At 46.9% G+C, this 25,773-nt stretch overlaps 1 protein-coding gene across 1 annotated transcript in view; it reads left to right on the top strand.

Annotated features, from left to right (window-relative positions):
* The first annotated feature begins 1,214 nt into the window (after window positions 1-1,214).
* LOC119393143 (TBC1 domain family member 5) overlaps window positions 1,215-25,773 on the top strand; it is an 89,371-nt gene continuing 64,812 nt past the window's right edge. Inside the window, exons 1-5 of the mRNA XM_037659961.2 lie at window positions 1,215-1,529; window positions 8,668-8,758; window positions 10,318-10,426; window positions 12,814-12,903; window positions 13,134-13,279. Of these exons, the coding sequence (XP_037515889.1) occupies window positions 1,511-1,529; window positions 8,668-8,758; window positions 10,318-10,426; window positions 12,814-12,903; window positions 13,134-13,279 (455 nt within the window). The 5' untranslated portion in view covers window positions 1,215-1,510. The remainder of the gene's footprint in view (window positions 1,530-8,667; window positions 8,759-10,317; window positions 10,427-12,813; window positions 12,904-13,133; window positions 13,280-25,773) is intronic.

Raw genomic sequence — 25,773 nt, 5'->3', positions numbered from 1 at the left:
TCCGTTCTCGTAAGCACTTCACGTTCATACATTGCGTGTTTCCTTTAATAAATAATTTCGTGCCTTTCAGATCAGGGGAACAGCCGCACACACGGCAATGAGCAGGCAGGTTTGCTCCTCCTCCTGGCCTGATAGACGTCTGCTCTGATTTTGTTTACACAAACCCCTGCCTATGTATGCGCAAATGCTTGCCATGATTAACAATGCAGAAACGGTCACGACCAATAAACAGCCGACGACGACGTTGACCTAACAGGCACTGGAGCATCCCAAAAGGAGCCCAATCCCTACGGGTCTCCCGCTTCCTAATGACAGCTACTTCAGTCTCCCCTCTACATCTCCTTTTTCTGTACACGAGTATGGTTTTGCTGTCACCACCCTCCTGATTTTTTTTTTTTTTTTGCTTTTATTGTTACCGCACTTGACTACGCGGTCACTCCTAGCTTCGTTGGGTCCAACTGTTTTTGTTGTCAAACGCTGCCCCGTTGTCAAACGCTGCCACTCCTAGCTTCGTTGGGCCCCTGTTTTTGTTGTCAAACGCTGCATGCCCTATGTGCACGACCGCCGGAGGCTGTAGCGCGTCCCTCCCGTCCAGATGCAGCGGCGGACCGTCTTTGAGACAGTTGCAGTTTGCGGACAGACACAAATGCCGATCCTTCAGAAAAACAAGCATACGTAAGTGCAGCAAAGCGGCACGCATGGTGCCGATTGACAAAGGTCCTTCAAACGAATGAATGGCGTAAACATGCGCTGCAGGGGAATCAGCTTAAAAGAAGAATAAAATGCTCGACCCCCTCCTCCCTCCATTTTTTTGTGGTCTCTTTTATGTGTCATTGTGGTGGCCCTCTTACCGCCTTCAACTCCGCGTTTGTTGATCCCCCCGGAACTACATCGTAACCAGCGTAACCCCGACCAGGGGACGCGCTTCGCACCCCGCAAGAGAAGTTTTCAGGAGAAACTGGCGGCAGCGCCCCTGGCGGGCGCCCAGGCTGTCGACACGGAGAAGGCCATGGCGGCGCGGCGCAGGGATACGGCAGTGAGCCCACTGCCCCATTCTAGTACACTGTACTCTGTACCATGCACCCATGCAAAGGGAGAGCCACAGTTTCATCATCATCATCACCACCATCATCCATCCATCCATCCATCCATCCATCCAGTGAGTGAGTATGAACTTTATTGTCAATCCATCCAACCATTCATGCCTCACCTCAGTTATTGTTTTGTTTGTGGACTTGGAGTGTGTTGTGGTCAGTGGTTGTGCGATAGCTTTCGCCGTCCGATGTGTTTCTCATGAACGCGAATTACTCAGCACGGCAGCGAACTGTGGTGCCATGAAATGCACATGACCAGTGCACTGTGTACGAACGATGCAGCGTGAGGCAGAGTCCACAGCGAGTGACCTGCTGATTAACGCAACTCCCGCAAATTAGCTCGAACTTAACGGTGGATGTTCACAGCGTCTATCATGAGCAAGCAGCTGTGAGTGGAAGGGTTGTCAAATACAGAGATGGATACCAGCTTATTAGGTAAGTCCGTGATGTCACACAGTGCTTGCGACGCTTCCTTGCACATCGGGAAAATACTGCGTGCATGCGATCAATGCTTGCCCTCTACACCCGGTGTAACAGATAAGTGCCATTACCGAAACGGAGGCCAACTTGCGTTAGTGAGATAGCCGAGCGTAAGTATATTCAATCCCCGTGATTGTGCTCTGTCTTGAGCATATCCTTGTGCGCCCATTGCGCTGAAAGGCTGTTTCGTCATATAAAAATGTTGCCTAAAACGGGGCCGCCAAAGGGAGTGTTCGTGGTGTGTGAGAATTGTAATTCGCATTCAACTGAGTTCTTTCCTCCAAGTTGCAGGGCGCACAGTTTCAATACAGCTTGGTAAATTACTCCCCTGTAACTTCGCGACCGAAGAGCTACAACGAGAAAGTAGGACTGAATACGGATGTGGCAAAGATGATCGTTCATACAGCCGAGAGAAAGCGCTCGTGGTTGCAAACCAACCTCTGTGGTCAGTTCAGTTACCGGACACTCATGAAAAGAGTTAGGATGGGCTGGAGTGCATGCGGCAGAATGAGGAACCCGAGAAGAACCACGCAGTGTGCGATTGAAGCGTAGCATCGAGAGAGCACTCAGGAGTAGCCAGCATGAAGAAGAACGAGTGGACATGAGGGCCGGGTGGAGCGATCGGGAAGTGTGCAGGCATAAAATGGCTCACACAAGAGGGGCATAAAATCGGCTGAAAATGATGGCGAACTTTGTGTGGGAGCTGATGTCTTGAAAACGTGCTATAATGCAAAATTTGAGTGCACTGTTAACACTGAAAGTGTAACGGGCCTGTCCGATTAATTTTTAACTACCTGCATCTGCCTTTGCAGCACGTACATGTACGTTCGCGTTTGGCTTTTGCCATAACTTGGTGCACTTGGCGGAATAGGCTTTCTTTCACACGTATCTTGTGAACGTATGTTTCAGTTATCCAACAAACCCTTTGCAACTTGGACGTTGCCATAAAAAAAGCCACATCCACTCCATTCCCATCTTTAGTGCAAAACGTGGCATCAAGCAAGGGATTGCTCATAGTAGTTTCTTTCTTTAGCAATTACGAAGGTTTCGTGAGAAACTGTGAAACTCGGCCGTGTGAATAGCCTGCACATTCGAAGTGCTTGATTTTGCCGATTGGTCGAGGGACTCGCATAATTTCTTTCGGCACCGATAGCGAGCAGTTTATTGTAACACCTTGTTCTCTAGCTTAGTGTGCATGCTTGAGTAAGACAGGATGTTGCCTGATATTTTCTGATCTAGGCATTTGCAGTAAACCAAACCACGGGGTTAATGTCGAGGAACTGAACGCTTTCGTTGGTTGGCAACTCCTCACTAAATTTCGGTCTCTCAAAGGCATTTCTAAAAACAGAGAATTTGTTCTACTGCATCAGTAAAATGTCTTTCTGGCTCTTGAACAAGGATCAAACAGTCATCTACGAACCTAAAAACATTAATGGCAGGCCTTTCTGCGAGGTATACCTGGATTCCTTTGTTGACACATGATGGGTGCAGTCAATGCCAATTCGAGATGTCCATGTGCAAGAGTAACCATTGAAGCAGATAACTGTTGTTCATTGGTGGAACTGTGTCTGCATGTGCTTCAACAAAGAGCACATCTTGCTACAAAAGCCTGGCAACAATTGCTGCGTACCTGCTCCAAAGGCTCCTCGTGGAAGTGTGATTGTGAAAACAAAACTGGCGCTTTAGCCGCTTTGTTGCCTATGGGTGGTAGCTGTCTCTCTTCAGCAAGCTTGAAAAACAGCAAAACCGGGCTTCATTATTCCAAGCACTCACGAGTGCACTTGCTCAGAGCATTGAGACAGGTGTGGGGTAAGCTTGAACGTGAAATCATGGAAGCTTAATTTATCGAATGGAAGGCATCAGCATGGCATCACTGCCACTAATGGAAAAGGCAGACTTGTTTATAATGTCGTGATGGTGTGCATAGATATACACACATGTATCTCAAGTGAATAGAAACTCAATTCATTGCTGGCCTCATTTTTAATTTTGAAGATTTCTTGCGTTGATATCTGTGAAAGCACATGTTTGAAATGTGGTATAGGTGGTATGCACTTGACGTCATCCACGAGGAGCGCTAGTGTCGGGCTCACCATTTTGAAGGTCACGCGCAAAAACTCGCTACACGCGCTGTTTCCGAGATCTGTACGGCGACTTGGATAACTAGAGACCTCTGGAACACTTCTGCACGCCGACGCACGAAGAGCACGGACTGAGAGTACAAACAGACGTGCAAAATGGCAATGCGATGGCGTTGCCACCTTGCGGATCAAGGCTCAGTGCATGCCCCCTATTCAGCATAACTGCGATGTATAATGTCAAAAAGCTTTTGTTAACAAAAGAAGAATGAGTGTATATTCACTCAGTAATAGTTAGTGTGGGATATTTTCTAGAAACAAACTGTAGCGCGGCACGGGACACGACAATGAATTAATTGTTGTTTATTTACTTCTTGCAAACACTTGTCAGACCTGTAGTCAATGGCTTGTTGAATGTCCAGCAAACGAAACACTAGCAAATTCTAACGTAGCAAGGGAGAAAAAAGTATAATGGTTGGGTAAACTTAATTGAGCTTAATTTCTTAATAATAGTCAAAGGAAATTAAGTCAAACTAAATTATTAAAAACATACTTATCAATAACAATGATCATGATAAGGGCTACATACAAATACGGGACAGTTTATATCGTGATTATAAGACATACAATTGCATGTGTATTACGTACCCTGCAAAAGGTGCAGTGAAAATTTTCAGGTCTACAGTTGGTTTGATATATGATAGCTGTGAGGAAAATAGTGTATGTAATGAGCAATATCAGAAATTGTAAGACATTTTTAATAGATATTAACATAATACACAGGCATTTCACAAGTGAACTTCAATAAGCACCATGTAGTAAAAAATACAATCGAATCCAATGCAGATTTCTTTCCAGAAATACAAGAGTTACTGCGCAGAAGGTCGTTGAGCATGTATCCGAGTGCCAGACATCGAAATGAACCGAGTCGACCACGCCGTACACCCCTGTCATTCCTATACACAAATATCCGGAGCTTAATACCTAAGCGGGACTTGCTTTGTAGTCTCATTTCCTCATCTTCGAGTAATGTAGTCTTATTAACCGAAACGTGGCTTAATTCGTCTATCCTAGATTCTGAGTTGTTACCATCATTTCCTAATTTTGATGTATTTCGTAAAGATAGACCCGATGGCTGGCGTGGTGGTGGCGTTCTTATTGCCACAAACAGGTCCTTGCTTTGCACGTTAGTAAAAGTATCGTCTAATCTCGAATTCTTATGGATTTGCTGTAATGCTATGTTGCCGCGTATGCTTATTGGTGTCTGTTATCGACCACCTAGTAGCATCAGCTCGTTCAGTGAAAGCTTTCATGAATGCCTGCAAACCATAAAGGAAGCCTATCCTAACTTTCCTATCTTCGGTGATTTCAACTTTCCCTTGATCGGCTGGACTAACCGAGCAGTCACGCTGTCAAGAAATAGCATCGAAAGTGATTTCCTGAACACATGTCTTACATTCGGCCTATCTCAACTAGTCACTGAGCCAACACGCATTTCAAATCATTCTTCAAACATTCTCGACCTACTCTTTGCAACACACGCCGACATCTGTTCCTCACTGACTTATCTTCCACCACTAAGTGATCACTGTATTGTTCGTGGTACCTTGTCCAGTTATATAAAGAAAAGCAAGAAAACTTTAAAAACTCTGACACTGTACGACAGAGGTGACTACGCTTCTATGGCTGATGAACTAGCTGCCTTTTGTGATGAATTCGAAAATCATTATCACTCGTACTCCATTGAAACTAACTGGTCAATGTTTAAAAATGAGATGTTAGGTCTAACCGCAAAATATGTCCCCACCATTACTGTTAAAGAGCGAGCACAGTCCCCGTGGTTTAACGGTAAACTAAAGAAGCTCAACAATAGGAAATATTCAGATCTGCTAAGCGTTCCAATTCTAACACTGCTTGGGCAAGATACTTCACTGTAGCTGAGGATTATGGAACTTCATTCATGCAAGCCAAAAGTCACTTTTACGGAACCATGCTACCTTCTTTGCTGCGCAACAATCCCAAACGGTTCTGGAAAGCTGTAAAACCCGGAGAGACGGACGGCATTTCACTAATCGATCCTAATGGTTGTCCCATTGCCAAAGAGGATGTCGCTGTTGTACTAAACAATTCCTTTTGCTCAGTTTTCACCCCTGAACCACTCGGAACCCTCCTTCATTTTCGTCCTACGCACATTTGTTCATGAATTGTATTACCTTCAGCCCAAGTGGCATTGTTCATATCATCGACAACCTAAAAAATTCGTCAGCTGCTGGAACTGACGGTATCAATACCAAGGTGCTCAAAAACACCAAACATGTAACCAGTGTTATATTATCGCTAATATTTCAGCAATCACTAGATACAGGTTTTGTACCAGAGGACTGGCGGATCGGTAAGGTCGTCCCTGTCTTCAAGAAAGGTAGTCGGTCGTCTCCTAACAATTACCGTCCTATATCTATCACCAGTGTCTGTTGCAAAATAATGGAGCATATCGTGTACTCTGAAGTGGCGCACTTTTTGTCTGCTAACAATTTTTTCCATCACAATCAGCATGGTTTTTGTCCCGGTCATTCTTGTGAAACTCAGCTAGCCCTCTTCCTGCATGAAGTTCACTCGCACCTTGATAATATCCCCGTTGATGCCATATTTCTTGATTTCGAAAAAGCATTTGATAAGGTTTCCCATCGTCACTTAATGCTTAAACTTTCATGCCTGAATGTAGACCCCTCCGTGCTCAACTGGATTCGCGAATTCCTAACTCATCGCAGGCAGTTTGTTGTTGCTAACTCCTGCAAATGTCCCCTCTCTCGTGTTCACTCTGGCGTTCCACAAGGTACGGTACTAGGCCCCCTCCTCCCTACAATTTACATTAACGACTTGCCACGTAATATCAACTCTAACATTAGATTATTCGCTGATGATTGCGTGCTGTATCACCCTGTAACTAATGTCTTACATTCTCCCGTTTTACAGACAGATCTTAACACTATACAGGAATGGTGTAAAGACTGGTTAATGGTCCCTAAATATTAACAAAACTTTTGTAATAACTTTTCATCGACGTAAAGACTACATCGCTAACACTTACACTCTACACAATTACCCCATAGCCGCTGCTAACACTACCAAATACTTAGGTGTTCATATCTCATCTGATTTAACATGGTCACAACACATCATAGGCATTACTAACTCTGCTAATCGAATTCTCGGATACCTTCGTCGCAACCTTGCCTCGGCACCTTCTTCTACTAATCTAATAGCTTATAAAACACTAGTAAGGCCTAAACTTGAGTATGCTAATGCCATTTTTGATCCTCATCAAGCTAACCTTTCTACTATGCTTGAATCCATCCAGAACCATGCTTCCAGATTCATTATCTCGAATTACTCTACTAACATAAGTGTGTCAGCAGTCAAATCTCAACTTAACCTTCCTCATCTTGCCACTCGCCGTAAAGTTTCACGTTTCTGCCTGTATCATAAGTTCTTCCATTCCTTGCCACCAGGCAATGCATTCATCAGACCTGCACATCGGACATCGCACCATTCTCACCCCAACGCCGTCTATGCCGTATGCTCTAAAACAAAGACCTTCCAGAAGTCATTTTTCCTTCAGACTGCGCAAGACTGGAACGACCTTCCCGCCCACATCGCCATGTCATCTCAGTTTGCCCAATTTAAAACTGCAGTAAAAAGCCATATTTTATCCTTGTAAATGTGATCTACTGCTGTTTTTTTTTGTTATTGTTGTGCTGTTTTTGCTCGTGTTTTGGGGCATATCATAAGCTATAAGCTGATAAAAAAAAGCTTGACTTGGCAGTTAGTTTGTTACAGCACATACATGGTGGTTGCATAAGAAAAATCGTAACATTGTTAGGAACTTACATAAATGCACAGAAAACAAGACCGCACTAAATATAGAGACTAAGAGAAAACATGCTCGATACATCAGAAGAAAGAACTAGGCATACCATGTAAGGGTTACAAGAAGGTAACACAAGTGGCTCTGATAAATGACATCGAAGGAAAAATATGAAAAAGAGAAATACAATCAATGATTGCGAGTTTACAAAATGCATTTGCACTACCTTGAATGAGGAGCCCTTTATACCTTGACATTTATTTTAAATGTGTGGTACATTTTGAGGTATCACTGTATGTTATATTTATTATGAAACCATGGAGCATACCATCTATCACTATTTCTCGTGTGGCCTTGCTGTGCCACACACTTTTGGAAAAAGAACACTCACTGCTCTCTTTTTGCAGGGTTACTTATATATTTTCATATGCTTTCAGGGTCCTTGTGGACATCGCAAAAATGAGCGATCAAAAGTTCGGTTAGTACAAGAAAGACCGAGGGTATTAAAGAGTCGGACATTAGGGTAGAATTGTACATAGTATTTATGAAGTAGTGTGCAGTAGAAAAACAACCAGCTGTAGACAAACCTAAAGAAGAAGATGACCTTCAAGTTGGCAGCAGCAACTGTGGGAAGGTGGGTCCAGTTAATCGCAATAAAGGAGCTGCTGCATGTTTTCACTGACGAAGCAGTTACTGTGTGTCAGCACAAGGAGAAGAAAGGGGGGATAAATACGAGCTGTGAAAATAGATTTTGTTGAACACGATTTGCGGTGCAGTGATTGACAGTGTTGTCTGTGGCAGATGGGCACAATTTGGTAGAATGAGACGAGCTGGGTAATTGTGAGTTCTTGCGAGAGTTTTGTTGGCTCCTGTTGAGCAGCACTGAGATGACATTCCAGGTGTCTGTAATTGGTTGCAGCGTAGCTTCTATAAAGTTCTTGAAATTGGAATGTGCATGGACATGTAAGATAAAGGAATTCCTTTGATGTGTATGCCACAAACATTCCATGTGGTAGTATCGCAGTAGAAGCAAATTCAGACATTACTTGAATCCAAGTGTTCAACACTGATTTGGATGTTTATTGTGTAAATGATTTATTAATGTCCAAAAGTTTGGGATGTGACTGACAGGCTGCAATGTATCTCTCAGGCTTTGATTCCTTGGACTCATTTGCCAGCCACCACACCAGCAATGGCTTCAGAGCAGCAGAGGCCACTCAAACTTGCTCAAAAAAGTACAGGTGTGCAATGGATTTATTATGATCTTAACTTGTAGATGTTTGCTGAAGTGAAAAAGTTGTATAGGTGGTGCAAGCCAGCAAGTTTTTCTGGGGAAAAAGGTGCAATGTATCTGTGTCCATAGGTCGGCAAGCTCACTCAGACTAAGGTCGAGCCGTGAGTCTGAGTCTGAGTTCGGTTGAGACAAATTTTAGTGAGCCTGAGTCCGAGTGAGGAAAATTTTGGTGAGTCTGAGTCCGAGTGAGCCCTAAGCGCAAACTATAATTCTTGAGTGAGTCTGAGTGAGCTGCCATTTTTTTGCCGACCTATGGTGATAATTACTCAACTTTCAGCATTATGATGGCTCACATTGATATTCACTTCGACTCACAGATACTTCAACGGACTAGCATTCATACAACAGCTCAATATTCATTGATCAGAGGCATGCTTCGGCCCCCCACCGCTCCGCAAAATGTTTCAAGAGAAGTTCTTGATAAAAATATCTCGTGTGAGTCACATCATTCAATAAAAATGTCCTTACTGGATTGCAATCACTGATAGCTCGTATATGAAGGTACGAGATCAAAATGTGTATTGTAGAGCACTGATTATGCGAGATATTGGCATTTAAGTGCGTTGACATCCTGATCTAAAAAGCTAATTATATGTTAACGGACTCATGAGTCGACTCACTCAGACTCAGATCGAGCTGTGAGTGTGAGTCTTGAGTGAGTAATATTTAGGTGAGCTTGAGTCCAGGTGAGTCCGGTTGAGAAAAATTTTAGTGAGTCTGAGTCTGAGTGAGTCCAGTGGAGGAAAATTTTGGTGAGTCTGAGTTTGAGTGAGCCCTTAGGGCAAAATATATTCCATGAGTGAGTCTTGAGTGAGCTCCACATTTTTGCCGACCTATGTCTGTGTCATAAACATTTTAAATTACTTGTCAAGGCATTGCAGTATCTCCATGAAGTCATAAGGCCTATATCATAACCTTGTATGTTCTTGGCGCTTGGGCAACTGATTTGTTTTGATTTAAACTCTATGGACCACATGTATTTGTCTGAGCACTGTGAATTGCTTGAAATTGAAGGAGACAAATTTCTTACGCAAATATGAGCAGCTGTACAAGCAGAGATAAAACAATTCCGTGCAATATTCAAGAGTGGTTGTCTTCCCATTTCCAACCTTCATGATGAATAGAAGAGAGATTACCTCTTTGGGCTGGGATAAGACAGCCATAGACCAGGCGTGTGATGTGATCATCAGAATAAATGGCCTTTTTCCACTGTTCAAGTCTACTTTTCAGCCATTCTGGCTTGTGTCATCGCAACATTATAAGCCATGGTTCTTAAATTAGTGATAGACCTCATATTAAAATATTTGTTAGTATTGGTGAGATAACTAAATTACTGTAACTGAGCTGTTACTTGTGGCTTTTCTGTGTAGTTATAAAATGGCATAACTGTACAAAAATGTATTTCTGTTTCAATAAAAAAAAAAGTCTCATTGAAAGTTGCTGAGATAGCGTATATTGCCTTTTATGTTTAGATTTTGGGCTAACTGTCTTTCATTGATGCTTCAGTGAAGAGTGGTTTTCGCTATTTGAACGAGGAGACATCTCTGGACGGCTGAAGGAAAAAGCACTACGGCTGGAGCTTGCAGACTGCAGGTTCAGAAGCATATGTTGGAAGGCAAGCGATGACTTTTGATTGAACTTCCTGCATGCTTTTTGTGCAAGACATTTTTGTTTTAAGGGATCCGTAGCTATGGAAACGCAGTATGGAATAAACACAGTAATGCCCTTGTGTCTCATTGCTTAAAGAATAAAACTATATAATTTTCATCATCAGCTCACGCACTGCACGCTATCTGTGATGCGGGCCGCCTATGTGACGCTTTCTCACCCTGCTCTCCAGCATTGCAGAGAAGGCTACCGCTGAGCAAGGACTCTATAACATGAGAGCACTCTGTCGTGTTTTATTGTGTTCTGCCTGACCTGAAAATTACATCACCGGCGATGCATGTATTAGCGGGAACCAGCAAGCTTTTTTGGACCTATGAAATGCTCTTCCTGTTTTAGGAAATCTATTTTCTTTCTTCAAGAATGTATAGGATTGCTGCTGCTTCATATTCAGCTGCTGTGAGTCCACGAGTGTGCAGAAGTGTGTTTTAGTTGGGCCAAGCCATGGGAGCTAAAAAAGATTTCCGCTTTAGCCTTGGATGAACCTGCTTTGCCTTGCTTCTCATGTGGTAGCTTGAAGCAATCGCACAGCTGTCACCTAGGCTATAAATCAGGCAGTCGACTCGAGCACAGTGGGAAGCCCAGCTTTCGAGCTTTCCCTGCAGCTTGATAATGCTTGCCCCGAGGCCTTTCCGCTCCCTTTCTTCCTGCAAAGAATAATTCACAGTTGTGTACGTGCACAAGCAGCCCGGGAGCATTGCCTATAGACATCAGGTCTAGTGATGTCTGAATCAGTTGTGCATTCCTTCAAGAACATTTATTATGGGAAAAGCCTTAAGTGCCTCGTGTTGCGTATTTGGCAACAGAAAGACCACCAGTGGTCGAGGAACGCGCAAGTAACACGGAGGCAAGAAGACAAGTACCACTTACTCCTGTGAAACTCACTTTTTGTTCATTTCCTAACAAATCATGTTCGCGCAAAACACAAAAAGAAAAGCAAGCATGGCAAGCACAGAATGCTCCGTCCCTTGAGCGTGGGACGCTTAGCATACACAGGTACGCATAGGGATGCGCGGCAGACATAACACTCACCAGATGCCGGCCTTGGATAATGTGGCGTGCAGTACACATGACCATTCAAGCATGACCTTAAAGAATAGGCTTTGATCCAGAATCGAACACAGGCATTCCGTATGGCAGCCAAGTGTTCTATGTACCACCGAGCCACACCAGTGCTTGAAACTGCTTTGGAAAAAGACCCAAGAAAGGAGTCAAGTTAACAGATCTAATATTGTGTGGCAGAAGCATAGAATTGCACCAGGTGTCACACCATGTGCATTGCATAACGAGTGGGTGGTGTGGGGGTCTCAGCCATAATTATTCATCATCATCAGTCACAGTATCAACAAAGTGTGCAGCTGTGTAGGTGCTCGTATTGCCTTACAGACGCGTGGTGTGTACTTTGCTAAAGTCTGCACACCTTTGAAAAAGAGCACAAAGGCAAAAGTGCTCACGTGGATTCAAAGCAAAACACATGTACAGTACTGATGGATTCAAACACGACATCAAATTTATCAGTATAACAACTGGTATGCACAACTGCTCGAGATAACCATGTCATGTCGCGACGAGGCTGGTCTCTAAAGATAATGTTGGCTCTGATCTATGCGTTTGAGCCAAAATTACGCCGATATGACCCAAACTGAAGACGGTGGAAACGAAAGTACGTGCATTACTTTGCCCTAAATTGTCCTGTTTCAATCCATGAGTACTATATAGGCTCATTGTAGCTTATTTGTCTTCCATGAGTGTGGCCAGGTTCTTGTGTTACAGGAGTGTAACACCTACTTCTTTCTTCGTGTGCATTGTGCAACACCTAGCATGATAGTTCATGACAGATTCAGTGTACCTGAAAAGGAGCAGACGTTTCAGCTGAATGGATGACCTTATTGCAGCTACAAAGTTTATTTTCAGGCACTCGCTTACGAAATGTCAGATGCTTGCCATTCCAAATATTGCATCCTTGCTTGGGTACCTTGGGTATTTTTTGTACCGCAGCATGTGCTGCACTCTTTAACCAAGGTGTTAATATATTGAAGAGCTACCAATGAAACTTTCTGTGAAATCCCACACTGTTGCATACACTGAGCTCATGTAGTGCGTGCCAGAGTTTCTTACAGATTCCTTTGCTTTGACATACACTTAGCATGTGCACTCGTGTGAACCATTGATAACTGTGAACTTAAGCCGAGTTCAACTCAGATTGATGTACGAGTGAAAAGTTGGATGGTCTTGCTGTAGAAAAACTCTAGAGGATGCCTGGCATTGAGTTTGGGAAGAGCAGCAAATTGATTATGCCTTACATTATATTTCCCTCTCCAAACTATTGCTTTTCAGATATTCTTAGAGTGCCTGCCAGACTCCAGAAGTGACTGGATCATTGCAACCAGAGCAATGAGGCACAAGTATGAAGCACTTTTGGCTAAGGTAAATGAACATGCTGTTTATACATTAACTGCAGCTGTGTTCCTTCACATGTGCTGGATGAATAGCACTAGTGTTCCTGTCAGCACGATGGTGCCCCTCACTTACTTGGAGGTGCTTGCATTCAGGTAGCTTGGATGTGATATGTCCTTCCTCAAGAAGCAGCCATAAGAGTCGTGTAAACATGTCATGCCTGGCGATTGGAGGCTTCATCAGAAGGTTACTTTGCACAGACATGTCGCAATCCAAGAATGGAGGTGGAAGAAGAGCTTGACCTGGCTCACAACAATCCCCTGTCACAAGATGAGAAAAGCCCATGGAACCAGTACTTTGAGGACAGCGAGTTACGAATCATGATCAAGCAGGATGTGATAAGAACGTAAGTCCAGTCATGTGCATGTCATCTGCCATGTGTGGGAGTATACTAGTGGGCAGTCAGATAAGCTGGAGAGAGTACAGTGCAGACCACTGTTAAAGGGAACGCTCTCACATTGTTGGCACCTTAATTTAAGTGGCCGTACTAACAATGCTCATGCACTGCACAGGTGTGATGAAAGGAGTCGGAACATAATAAGAGCAGCATATTGGGCTGCTCTTATTGTGATGCATTGCTTGAGTATGATTGCAAAACAAAAAAGACATGGACAAAAGAGAAGAACACACAGCCAGCTCCGGGTGTGTTTTCTTCTCTTTTGTGCGTGTCTTTCTTGCTGTGCACTCATACTCAAGCAGTGAGTCAATACAGCCAATCAAAGGTAACCTGCACATATCTAACACACAAGTGTTCCTTCTTACAGTGGACGTGTCTGTACATCACCGTGTCCTCACACCTTCTATGTCGACACGTCCCGGGAAAAGGAGGCTTGTTGAAAAGCTGGTGTAGTCAGTAGGACATGTCGGGTTAGTTGGTGCACTTGTGTGTTAATTTATGCCAACGTTTTTAGATTAGTATTTTTAGTTTGCAAACTGGCTTTGGGAGGCAGCACTGTTTTGTCACTGTTGTGCTGGTGGTGGTGTCACATTGAGATCGGTTAGGATGCAGCACGAAGGGCAATGCTTGCCTTTTTTTGCTGCGTTGTTGGTGCTTGTGCATTAATCATGCCTGTATTTTGAGGTTTATCACATTCCACAAATATACAAACTCTTTGCAGTGATCGTGCATGTATATTTGAATGGATGCTGTGAAGTGTCAGTGTAGATTTTTGACATGCCAACGTGCAGCAAGCCTGGCGATACTACGGAAGAACGTGCATTCGTGACATTCATTTCGAGCCTGCAGACATCATAAGCTACTATGAGCACACTGAATAGTCAAACCGTAGTGCTACCGCAAGCCAAGTGTACACTGAACGAGCTTGGGGTGGTCCAAATATTTGTGAACATACCTGAGCATCTCTCAAAACCTGCGGCACACCAGTCAGCGAGAAAAAATGACGACAGGGGTTCCTGCCCAAGTTCCTTCCTGCCAAAGTGATGATTTGTGTGATGAAACTGACGCCTGTGACGGCATGGATGTCAACGCGTTAGAAACTTAGCTCTGGCTTGCTGTTGTGCATGGCAGCCCAACATTTGATTTTTTTTGTACAAGTACCCGAATGGCCCGTGAGGGCATTAAATAGGGGCAAAGTGCAAACAAAGAGAGTAAGTACGATGTGAGGTCATTATGTATGGGCAGAACAACAAGAGAGAGAGAGAATAAACGTTTATTTTGAGCAAGCACATTGAAATAGTGGAATAATAAGAAAGATATCTAAGGCAATATACTATATTTAGTACGGATACAATGAAGTAGGTGTGATCAACATTGCTCTCGTAAAGGTGATGAGTAGATTAAAATATTATACAATAACAATACGAAAAAGTGCAATCAATACAATGAAAAAAAATGGAAAGACAGAGAATATACGTTTCACACGAAATAGAAATTGTAATGCTGAAATGTTTCATTGAACAATCCTAAGGAGATGAAAACATGATTAAAAAAGACATACAGGTGCTTGTTGATTACAGCATGTTTTACTCTTAGCACATTAATAAGGTAGCTCGAAACGGAAAGGTAAAAAATTTTGCCTTTCAGTTTAGCATGTTTTCATCAGAGACATACTAGTTCTTGCACATGCGCTGTAGACGTCCGTGTGATTCTTTGCGCCTTATTAAAATTCATTTGTAAGTTGAGTGTCCTTCCTGTCAGTACCTGTGTTCTTTTCATTGGTGTAGTTATTTATCAGGAATTTTCTGCTCTTCATCGTACAACTTTGTTGTTGCCATTCAGTGGTGTGCAATACTGCTAACAATAGTAAAAGTTGAGTGGTAATAAAAGACAAGACTGTTGACTGGTGGCAAAACTTTCGCCTACTTGTCTGTAGTCGTGAGTATCTTCATTGGAAAATACATTTTGTGGTCAGGAGCAGCAGAAGGGAAGCAGTTAATCACCGCATCTGTCGTCTCTACAGGTTGGTTTCTTGTGTTGCCATCAACCAAGAAACTCAGCGATTCCACTCCTGCACCAACTGCGCCAAAGTGCACCAAATTGTATTCACTGCGCCATCCTGATAATATCGACAAAAATTGCGCCTAATTGCGCCAGAGTCTCGGGTTTGGGGGCGTCTATCACCAGCGGTCGCACCGCTGGCACGTCAAAACATGTGCAGCGTCATCTTGGGGGCCGCCAAGGTCACAACCACTCACCAAGAATTATTCGGCCGAATAAACAGCGGTCGCGCATGCGTGCCAAGTAAGGCATGACAACATGCACGGTGCCAACGCAGCTTCTGTTGTGCAAGTCGGCTCGACAGAAAAACACGCTCTCCGTGGATGCTCGTGACGTCTAGGCCAATCGGCAGCGTGAAAGTGTGGTGGCGATTGATCGGCGGGCGTCGCCTGTTCCAGAAATGCTGTTGATAGCTCGTTTCAAGTGTCGCACGGCACGTAATGAAAGCAATGCTCAGTACTAACTACACGCGTGCGGCTAGAAGGTCTGTCACTTCTGTTTCTGGACATCGCGGAATGAAATCTGGGACCACTAGCAATAAATATATGGAACAATATCGAATTTTCCGTGCTTCGCGTCTATGGAAGAGCACGTGAACAGTGGGAACGCATTGACACATTTCTTCAGATATACTTTATCCATGGATCTTCATCCAGAAGAACTTTTTTGTAATTCCTTCCACCAGCACATCCGGGTTTGTAATCACTCTGCGGTAACTACCCCTTAAAAGGCCCTGCCCTTTCGAGCTCGTCAGTGCTATAGGGTTCCGAACCGAATTTATTAAGTGTGGGATTGGGCTAGTTGGTATTCCCATAGGCGTGCGCAGGGTTCCCCATCAGGGGGGGGCAAAGGTCCATCGCAGCGCCCCCCCACCCTACTAAGTCAATGTATGGGGCAGATTTTGCACACCCCCCCCCTCTTTGGTGACTAGAAGGGTCAATGTACCAATGTACCAGGCAGATTCTGCGCCTCCCTTCTTAGATGATTTGGGGGGGCGGCCGCCCCCCCCCCCCCCCCGTGTGCACGCCTATGGGTATTCCATTATTAAACTGCCCAGCGCATAAGCTTAGACATAGTACGCATAGAAGTCTGCGCTGGTCCTCGTCTTTTCTATGTGTATTGTGTTAAAATTTTTGCGCTAAACAGTTTAATAATCGAATTTATTGCTTGCTTTTTTTAAAAGAAAGTTACAGTTTCGCCGCAACGGTGAAGCAACGAATGTGATAGCAAGGATCCGATCCCGCGTAACTCTACAAAACGCTGGTGTAAGAGAATACAGCCGCTCCAGGGAGAGATGCTCTTTCCGCACAATGTCTTCGCATTGGGAGCGCAGCACGTAGAAGGGTATACAAGCCGCCCGCTGATGGCTGCCGAGATAGTGCGTGGGCCAGGGATTGCCACCACGCCCTTAGAATCAAAGTTGCTGCTCTAGCGACCCCCCCCCTTCGCGTCTTTTCATGCTCGTGTAAGACGGGCGGGGTGTTTCCTCTCTGCTTCGACGGCAGGCCTCCTTATCGCATGCACCCTCCGAGCGGCGCAGATGGGCCGTCTCGTTTGGTCTCTGCTTCAGCCGCGTTTGTCGGCCTCGCGGTAGAACATACGATGTGCGGGGAGATGCTATCAATTTGGACTTTAACAGGACATGGTGGCAAAAATCCATCGAGAGTGTACGTATAATTGCTGTCACAATAAAATGTCATCTCATTATTAAAAAACATGCCTCCTGGTCGGAGCAGTGGCAATTGCGTTTTAATATGCGCAGTTGTCAGTAGCGAGCCCGTCGCTGTGAAGCGGCTACGCTAGGGTCAATAGCTGATGGTTAAAAAACTCAGTTTCGCTTAAGGGCGAAGCAATGGGTACGATACCAACAAATTGTATTGTTATACAAAGTAAGGCTAGCAGCTAACTCTTTTGGATCCGATCTCGCGTAACTCAACAAAACGCTGGTTTAAGGGAATATGGCCGCTCCAGGAACCGAAGCTGTTTGCGTGCTGTGAGTGCTCTAAACACGAAGCAGGTGTTGAGAGCACAGCAGCTTTACGAGCCGTCTTCTGATGCCTCACGATAGTGCACGCGCCAATGACTGCGCCTTTTGAGCGATGCAGTTCCCCCACCCCTCTCCTGGCGTCCCTTCATGCTCCCTACGAAAGACGGGCGGGCCCATCAAAGAGAGTTGTTTCCTCTCTGTTTGATGAGCAATCGACGACAGGCCCACACGCGGGAAGATGTTATCGCATACGCTCTCCGTGCGACGGAGACGGCTGGCTCGATTAATCTCCGTTTCAGTGGTGTTCGTTGCCAGGGCTCGCGAGCTTTTACCAGCAGGTGGAATGCACATGGTGATTTTATCAATTTGGACTTTATAAAAGAAAGTACGGCAACGGCGGCGGCAAAAACCCGTCGAGAGTGTCCATGTAATTTCTGTCCCAATAAAAATTTTTGAAAATTGAGGAGCCATTCCACGCTGTGAAGTGGATGATAAGAGAAGCTGTTTCGCGCGCGGCACAGTGGTGACATGATGGAGGACAGTTTGGTATGTAAGGCCAGGTTGTTAACGGCCAGGCTGCTAACATTCAATACGCAATATTAATGCGAAAGCCTTAGATCTATACTTCATCAAACACGAAAATTGACCGTCGGCGGCGTCAATCGATCTATGCAAAAAATAAGCATCACGTGCTGGCGTCATCACGACGTCATAGATTGTCGAAACTTGTGACGTCATCACAACGTCATATATAGTCAGAACTAGTGACGTCATCATGCCGTCATATATCGTAATGCCACGTGGTGACGGCATCACACGACATCGTCACTTTGCACTACTTCCATGATCGGTGCGCCGATCATGGAGGTAGGGCAAAACCAGGTGAGGTGCAGAATGCTTGCAGAGAGGGAGGAAGAGGATCAACACATCGATCGAGAGGAAAAAGAACCTGGCTTTCGCCTTGGTGTCGTCTTAGGGGAATGCATTAGGGACAGTGTGACTCTTTAGCATTGAGGCACTGTTGTACGTCGCGGCGTTAGTGTACCACATCTGCTGACTACCAGTATTTAGAGTTTTATTTCAAAAAGTACGCTTTTATTGATCCAGTATTCTGTTTATTTTGCTAGTGTTGAAAATCACCGAAGAGGTTAATCCAAAACATTTAACTGCATGAGCCCTTATATTTGCATTATCGAGTGAAATATGGAGTTCTCAGACGATTTTTGCCATGAAATTTGCAATGAATCAAAATATTTCCAGCTCTTCATAAGAGCCCCATACTAATTATTCAGGTGCTTGAATGTTAATGCAATTTGCTTCTCTAGTGCACTCCAAGATGTAAGATTAGCTGCTCCATAGTGCTCCCAGATGCAAAATCATCTGCTCAGAAGTGCTTCAAGATGGAAATTTTTGCTGCTCTAAAGTGCTCCAAAAATTGCTCCAAATCAGAAGTCCTCGGTAGCATCACTGGAAACTTAGCCAGATTCTCCGCTCTTCTAAATGAAGATGACTTTTTTTTTCATGCATGCATGGAATAGTATATTTACATATGGCTCAGTATTTGCTTGCCTGAATGTAGAGAAAAAAATTTATGCTGTTGGAGAGCTTGTCTCAATGGATAATCTTGGCGATCTTCAGAAATGCTACGACATTGAACGGGTGTCATGAGCTTTCAAATCTTGCAAAGGTGATAACCTTTTTTTCTTTGTCATGAACTGTGGAAGTTAGCGTGAGAAAAACGTCAGGTACCACTGTAAATGCAGTACTGTAAATGCAGGTACCACTATAAATGTTAATACAGTGTAAATGATCTTAATGCAGAAACTAGTGCTCTTTCACATTGTCTGCTTCACTGAGTCTTTTGTATGACGAAGTAATTGTAGCTTTTGTGTGATAAGATGATGTGCCAAATGACCACAAAGCCAATATGTCCAGTTCCATCTACATGTCCAAATAAGGATATCATGGTGGATAAGCAGCATAATAGTGCCACGCCCACTTCTTGTCTTGTTTTGATGTATTCAGGTTTGACCGGCAGGGACGGTTATCAACGCTCGACGCTGTCCGCGAAGTAGTGTTCTAGAAGCGTCGCGATTGTAGTAGATCGGTTTGTTAAGATTGCGCGCCGCACGCGAATGTTCCAGCTTTGTCTAGAGATAACGCCGCCACCAGCGATATTGCTGGAAAGTTCGATAGCGCCTGTATAAAAGCCGACGCGCTTGATCGCTTGTCAGTTGATCGACGGTCGACGCTCTATTCGCTGCCATCAGTGTATTGCTTTTCAGTTTCCCGGCCACAAGTTCGGCCAAATAAATAGTTTCATCCCTGACGCGCTGAGTGCTGCCTTCGTCAACGTCACGACCACGTGACATCTGGTGGAGGCGCTGCTTCATGATCCGGACGCCACCGCGGAGCTCTGACTCAAACCCAAGCCGCGAAGAAGACGACTCTAAGGACAACCCGGATCCTCGAACCAGCCGCCGGCAGAAGGGACTGCAACCAGAGTACGGGCTCCTTCCCGAAAACGCCAGGCAGCCGAAGATCGTCACATCGACCGCCGAGACGATGACTGACGCAGTGCCCCCTACGGCGATCGTGATGCAGCCACCCAGGGAGCCGCCGACGTTCCGTGGTTCGCCATGTGAAGACCCCGAGACTTGGCTCGAGACCTTCGAAAGGGTCTCAACATTTAATAACTGGAATTGCGAGGACAAGCTGCGCCACGTATACTTCTACCTAGAAGACGCCGCGAGGACGTGGTTCGAGAACCGAGAATCCGCCCTACAAACATGGGATCTCTTTCGGACGACGTTCCTAAGCACGTTCACGAGCGTGGTTCGCAAGGAACGGGCCGCGGCTATGCTGGAGACCCGTGTGCAGCTGCCCAACGAAAATATCGCCATCTACACGGAAGAGATGAATCGTCTGTTTCGACACGCCGACCCAAGTATGCCCGAAGAGAAGAAAGTGAGGTTCCTCATGCGGGGTGTCAAACAGGAACTCTTCGCTGGATTGATAAGGAACCCGCCGAAGACGGTCGCTGAATTCGCATCGGAGGCTTCCACGATCGAGAAAACGCTTGAGATGCGAACACGGCAATACAACCGCAGCTTCTCGGCTACAAGCTACGCCGACGTTCAAGCCCTAGGACCCGCCGACCTGCGTGAGACGATTCGAGCAATCGTGCAAGAGGAGTTGCGAAAAATTCTACCTCCGTCGCAACCTCAAGTAGAGTCCATCGCCGACGTCGTGCGCCACGAGATCCAGCATTCACTCGGCGCGCCTCAGCTAGCAGAGCCGCAGCCGCAAGCTATTAGCTATGCTGCTGCAGCCCGCCGTCATGCTCCTCCTCCACGCCCCCGCCAAGACGCCACACCGCCGCAGTACCGTCGCCAGACGCCGCCGCCGCCACCGACGCCCTACCGACCACCTGTCGGCCAGCGCAGCACCCCGAGGAAGACCGATGTCTGGCGTGCCTCCGACAACCGCCCGCTCTGCTACCACTGCGGAGAGGCCGGCCACACGTACCGCCGCTGCCAGTACCGACAGATGGGACTACGGGGATTCGCTATCAACGCGCCGCGCCCGCGGCCAGGCGAACGGCCGCGCGACATCGACGACTACCTCACCGGAACACAGTGGCAAGAACGACGACCTTCCCGCTCGCCGTCGCCCGGCCGCTACATGTCACCGCACCGCCGGCCGTACACTGGCCCAAACCGAGGCCGGTCGCCTAGCCCGTATCCGGAAAACTAAGGGCAGCAACCGATGGAGGTGCGGTTGCTGTACGACGAACTACCGAAGATCCTCCGCCGCCGACGACGACGCCGCGACGAAACCTTCAGAACACGACGCGAACCAGACAGACCCCTGACGACGAAATCTCGCGGACTGAAGAAGACCCGACGACGCAAAATGGAAGCAGCGGAACACACCGACGCAGCCGTGACCCCACGCCACGACCTAACTGCAACGCGAGACGACGAACTAGCGACCTCGACGTTCTTATCGACGGCCACAGCGTCACAGCCCTCGTCGACACCGGAGCCGACTATTCTGTCTTTAGTGGACCGTTCGCCACCAAGCTGAAGAAAGTAAAGACCGCTTGGAGTGGACCCGAAATCCGGACAGCTGGAGGCCACCTGATAACGCCGATTGGTGTCTGCACGGCGAGAGTCACCATCAATAACCGGACTTACCCTGCGAGCTTTGTAATCCTACAAAACTGCTCCAGGGATGTGATACTTGGAATGGACTTCCTAAGTGACCACGGCGCCGTCATCGACCTGAGGTCTGAGTCGATAACACTGAACTCGGACAAAGCGCTCCCGCCCCACGCGATGCCAGGCAACCATGCATTGAATGTGATAGAAGAGCAGGTGACCATTCCGCCGCGCTCCAGCGTCATTATTTCCGTCGGCACCGAAAAACCTGCGAACCTTGAAGGCGTCATCGAGGGTGATCAGCACCTACTCCTGAACCGTCAAATATGCGTCGCACGAGGTATAGCCGAGCTGCGTGACGGTAAAGCAAAAGTAGTGCTGACAAACTTCAGCCACGAATATAGACACCTCAACTTTGGTACGACGGTTGCCTACATCGACGAATGTGTAGCCGCCAGCGATGCTTTCGCCCTCTTCGATGCTGCCGAACCTGCTTCGACGAATAGAGGTCCCGAACCGGATTTCGACGTCAACCCGAGCCTTTCGAAGGCCAAGCAAGACCAGCTCAAAACCCTGCTCTTGCAATACAAGGAGTGTTTCTCGTCGTCATCGCGGGTCCGACAAACGCCCCTCGCGAAGCACCGCATTATAACAGAAGAAAATTCTCGACCACTCCGTCAGAGCCCCTACAGAGTTTCTACTCGAGAGCGCGATGCGATAAAGAAACAAGTCGACGAGATGCTACGCGACAACATCATCCAACCGTCCAAGAGTCCGTGGGCGTCACCCGTGGTGTTAGTGAAGAAGAAGGACGGGGCACTGCGCTTCTGCGTTGATTATCGGCGCCTGAACAAAATCACGAAGAAGGACGTGTACCCCCTCCCACGAATAGACGACACCCTGGATCGACTTCACAACGCGACGTACTTTTCGTCGATGGACCTCAAGACCGGCTACTGGCAAATCGAAGTCGACGAGAGAGACCGAGAAAAGACTGCCTTTATAACACCCGACGGCCTCTTTGAGTTCAAGGTCATGCCTTTCGGTCTTTGCTCGGCACCTGCGACGTTCCAGCGTGTCATGGACACCGTACTGGCCGGATTGAAGTGGCAGACGTGCCTTGTGTATTTGGACGACGTCGTCGTGTTTTCCTCGACCTTCGACGAGCATCTCCGGCGGCTTGAGGCAGTACTTCAAGCAATCAAGGCCTCTGGACTGACCCTGAAGCCAGAAAAGTGCAGATTCGCGTATGACGAGCTCTTGTTTCTGGGTCATGTGATCAGCAAGTCTGGAGTGCGCCCAGACCCGCGGAAAACAGCTGCCATCACCGAATTTGCGCCACCCACCGACAAGAAGGCCGTGCGCCGATTTCTCGGCTTATGTGCCTATTACCGACGCTTCGTCAAAAACTTTTCACGGATCGCCGAACCACTGACGCTTCTCACGAAGAATAACGTGGAATTCATGTGGGAAACGGCGCAAGTGCAAGCCTTTCAAGAACTTAAACGACGCCTGCAGACGCCACCCATACTTGCGCATTTCGACAATTGCGCCGATACAGAAATACACACCGACGCAAGCAGCGTAGGACTCGGTGCCGTCCTTGTGCAAAAGACTAACGGGCTTGAAAGGGTTATCAGTTATGCTAGCCGGTCACTATCCAAGGCAGAAGCAAACTATTCCACAACAGAAAAGGAATGCCTTGCCATTCTCTGGGCTACCTCAAAGTTTCGCCCCTACCTCTATGGCAGGTCCTTCAAAGTTGTCAGTGACCATCACGCCTTATGTTGGCTAGCTAACTTGAAGGACCCTTCAGGTCGTCTCGCACGATGGAGTCTCAGGCTTCAAGAATTCGATATTACCGTCGTGTACAAGTCCGGACGAAAACACTCTGACGCCGACTGCCTGTCTCGTGCCCCCGTCGACGCGCCGCCGCAAGACGACGACGACGACTGCTTCCTCGGAACTATAAGTGCCGACGACTTCGCCGAAAGGCAACGGGCCGACACGGAACTGGGGAGCCTTATTGAGCACCTGGAGTGCAAGACCGCCGTTGTCCCGAAGGTATTCAAGCGAGGACTGCCGTCGTTTTTCTTACGGAACGGCGTTCTCCTGAAGAAGAACTTCTCGCCACTTCGAACCGACTACCTTCTCGTCGTGCCCTCATCATTGCGACCAGAAGTCCTCCAGGCCCTACACGACGACCCGACGGCTGGACACCTCGGTGTTTCCCGCACGCTCGCCAGAATACAGGAAAAATACTACTGGCCACGCCTTGCTGCCGACGTCGCCCACTACGTCAAGACTTGCCGAGATTGCCAGCGACGGAAGACACCGCCGACTAGGCCAGCAGGACTTCTGCAGCCAATCGAACCACTTCACCGGCCGTTCCAGCAAATCGGGATGGACCTACTGGGGCCGTTCCCGACGTCGACTTCCGGCAACAAGTGGATCGTCGTAGCGACTGACTACCTCACACCCGCTACGCCGAGACAAAGGCCTTGCCCAAAGGCAGCGCCGCCGAGGTAGCCAAGCTCTTCGTTGAGAACATCGTCTTGCGACACGGCGCCCCAGAGGTTCTCATCACCGACAGAGGTACGGCGTTCACGGCTGACCTAACTCAGGCGATCTTGGAATACAGCCACACAAGCCACCGCCGCACCACCGCGTACCACCCACAGACAAACGGCCTCACCGAGCGTCTAAACAAGACTATCGCCGACATGCTGGCCATGTACGTCGACGTTGAACACAAGACGTGGGACGCCATCCTTCCATACGTGACCTTCGCGTACAACACGGCCGTACAGGAAACGACGCAGATGACGCCATACAAGTTGGTCTACGGACGGAGCCCGGCAACGACGCTCGACGCCATGCTACCAAACGTGACCGACGAGGAAAACATCGACGTGACCACCTACCTACAGCGCGCCGAAGAAGCACGACAGCTCGCCCGCCTACGGATCAAGAACCAGCAGACGACTGACAGTCGCCGCTACAACCTTCGACGACGCCACATGGAATACCAGCCCGGTGACCGTGTATGGGTATGGACGCCAATACGCCGACGAGGACTTAGTGAGAAGCTTCTTCGACGATACTTCGGACCGTACAGGGTACTTCGACGCCTCGGCGCACTTGACTATGAGGTTGTCCCTGACGGCATTACGAACTCTCAGCGGCGCCGTGCGCGACCTGAAATCGTCCATGTCGTACGCCTTAAGCCGTTTTTTGCGCGTTAGCGGGCCTGGGGACTCTATTTTTTCCTTTGTTATTGTAATTTAGTTGTGTATGCACTTGTTTTTTCCTCTTCTATGTTCTTTCATAAGCATCGGGACGATGCTTTTTCAGAGGGGGGCAATGCCACGCCCACTTCTTGTCTTGTTTTGATGTATTCAGGTTTGATCGGCAGGGACGGTTATCAACGCTCGACGCTGTCCGCGAAGTAGTGTTCTAGAAGCGTCGCGATTGTAGTAGATCGGTTTGTTAAGATTGCGCGCCGCACGCGAATGTTCCAGCTTTGTCTAGAGATAACGCCGCCACCAGCGATATTGCTGGAAAGTTCGATAGCGCCTGTATAAAAGCCGACGCGCTTGATCGCTTGTCAGTTGATCGACGGTCGACGCTCTATTCGCCGCCATCAGTGTATTGCTTTTCAGTTTCCCGGCCACAAGTTCGGCCAAATAAATAGTTTCATCCCTGACGCGCTGAGTGCTGCCTTCGTCAACGTCACGACCACGTGACAATAGTATGTATGTGCGGAATGCACAGAGCACGACTGAGTGATTAAGAGTACAATTGGTTACATTGTTCACAAACGAGCTTGTAAGTGCAGCTAGTTGCAAACAAAATGCTACCATTTTTTCTTTTTTGCATCAAAAATAAGCTTTATTTTTTTTAGCCTCCCTCCCTTCTTGTCCTGCATGCATACATTGCTTGATTGCTTGCTTTTGCTGCGTAAAAAAAATGTTTGGGACTGATTTTTTTTCGCTAACTCATGGACTGCTGCACTTAATTTCTCTATCTCTGGTTAGTGAGAAACTCTGCAATGAAATATATATTCTTGAAATTTTCAGTGCATATTATGCTTTGCATTGATCTGCTTTTCCTTTGTGATCGGTGTTATACTTGTGCATAAGTCACACTTGTGCACAGTCAGGTTATTCTTGTGTTGGCACTATTGTAGCTTTTTTCTGTCAAGCAGACATGTAAGACTGCTTACTGTGGCT

Source organism: Rhipicephalus sanguineus, chromosome 5, assembly GCF_013339695.2.
Source record: "Rhipicephalus sanguineus isolate Rsan-2018 chromosome 5, BIME_Rsan_1.4, whole genome shotgun sequence".
NCBI classification, from domain to species: Eukaryota; Metazoa; Arthropoda; class Arachnida; order Ixodida; family Ixodidae; genus Rhipicephalus; species Rhipicephalus sanguineus.
The sequence above is the reverse complement of the archived record's forward strand: the minus strand, read 5'-3'. Positions and strand labels throughout refer to the sequence as shown.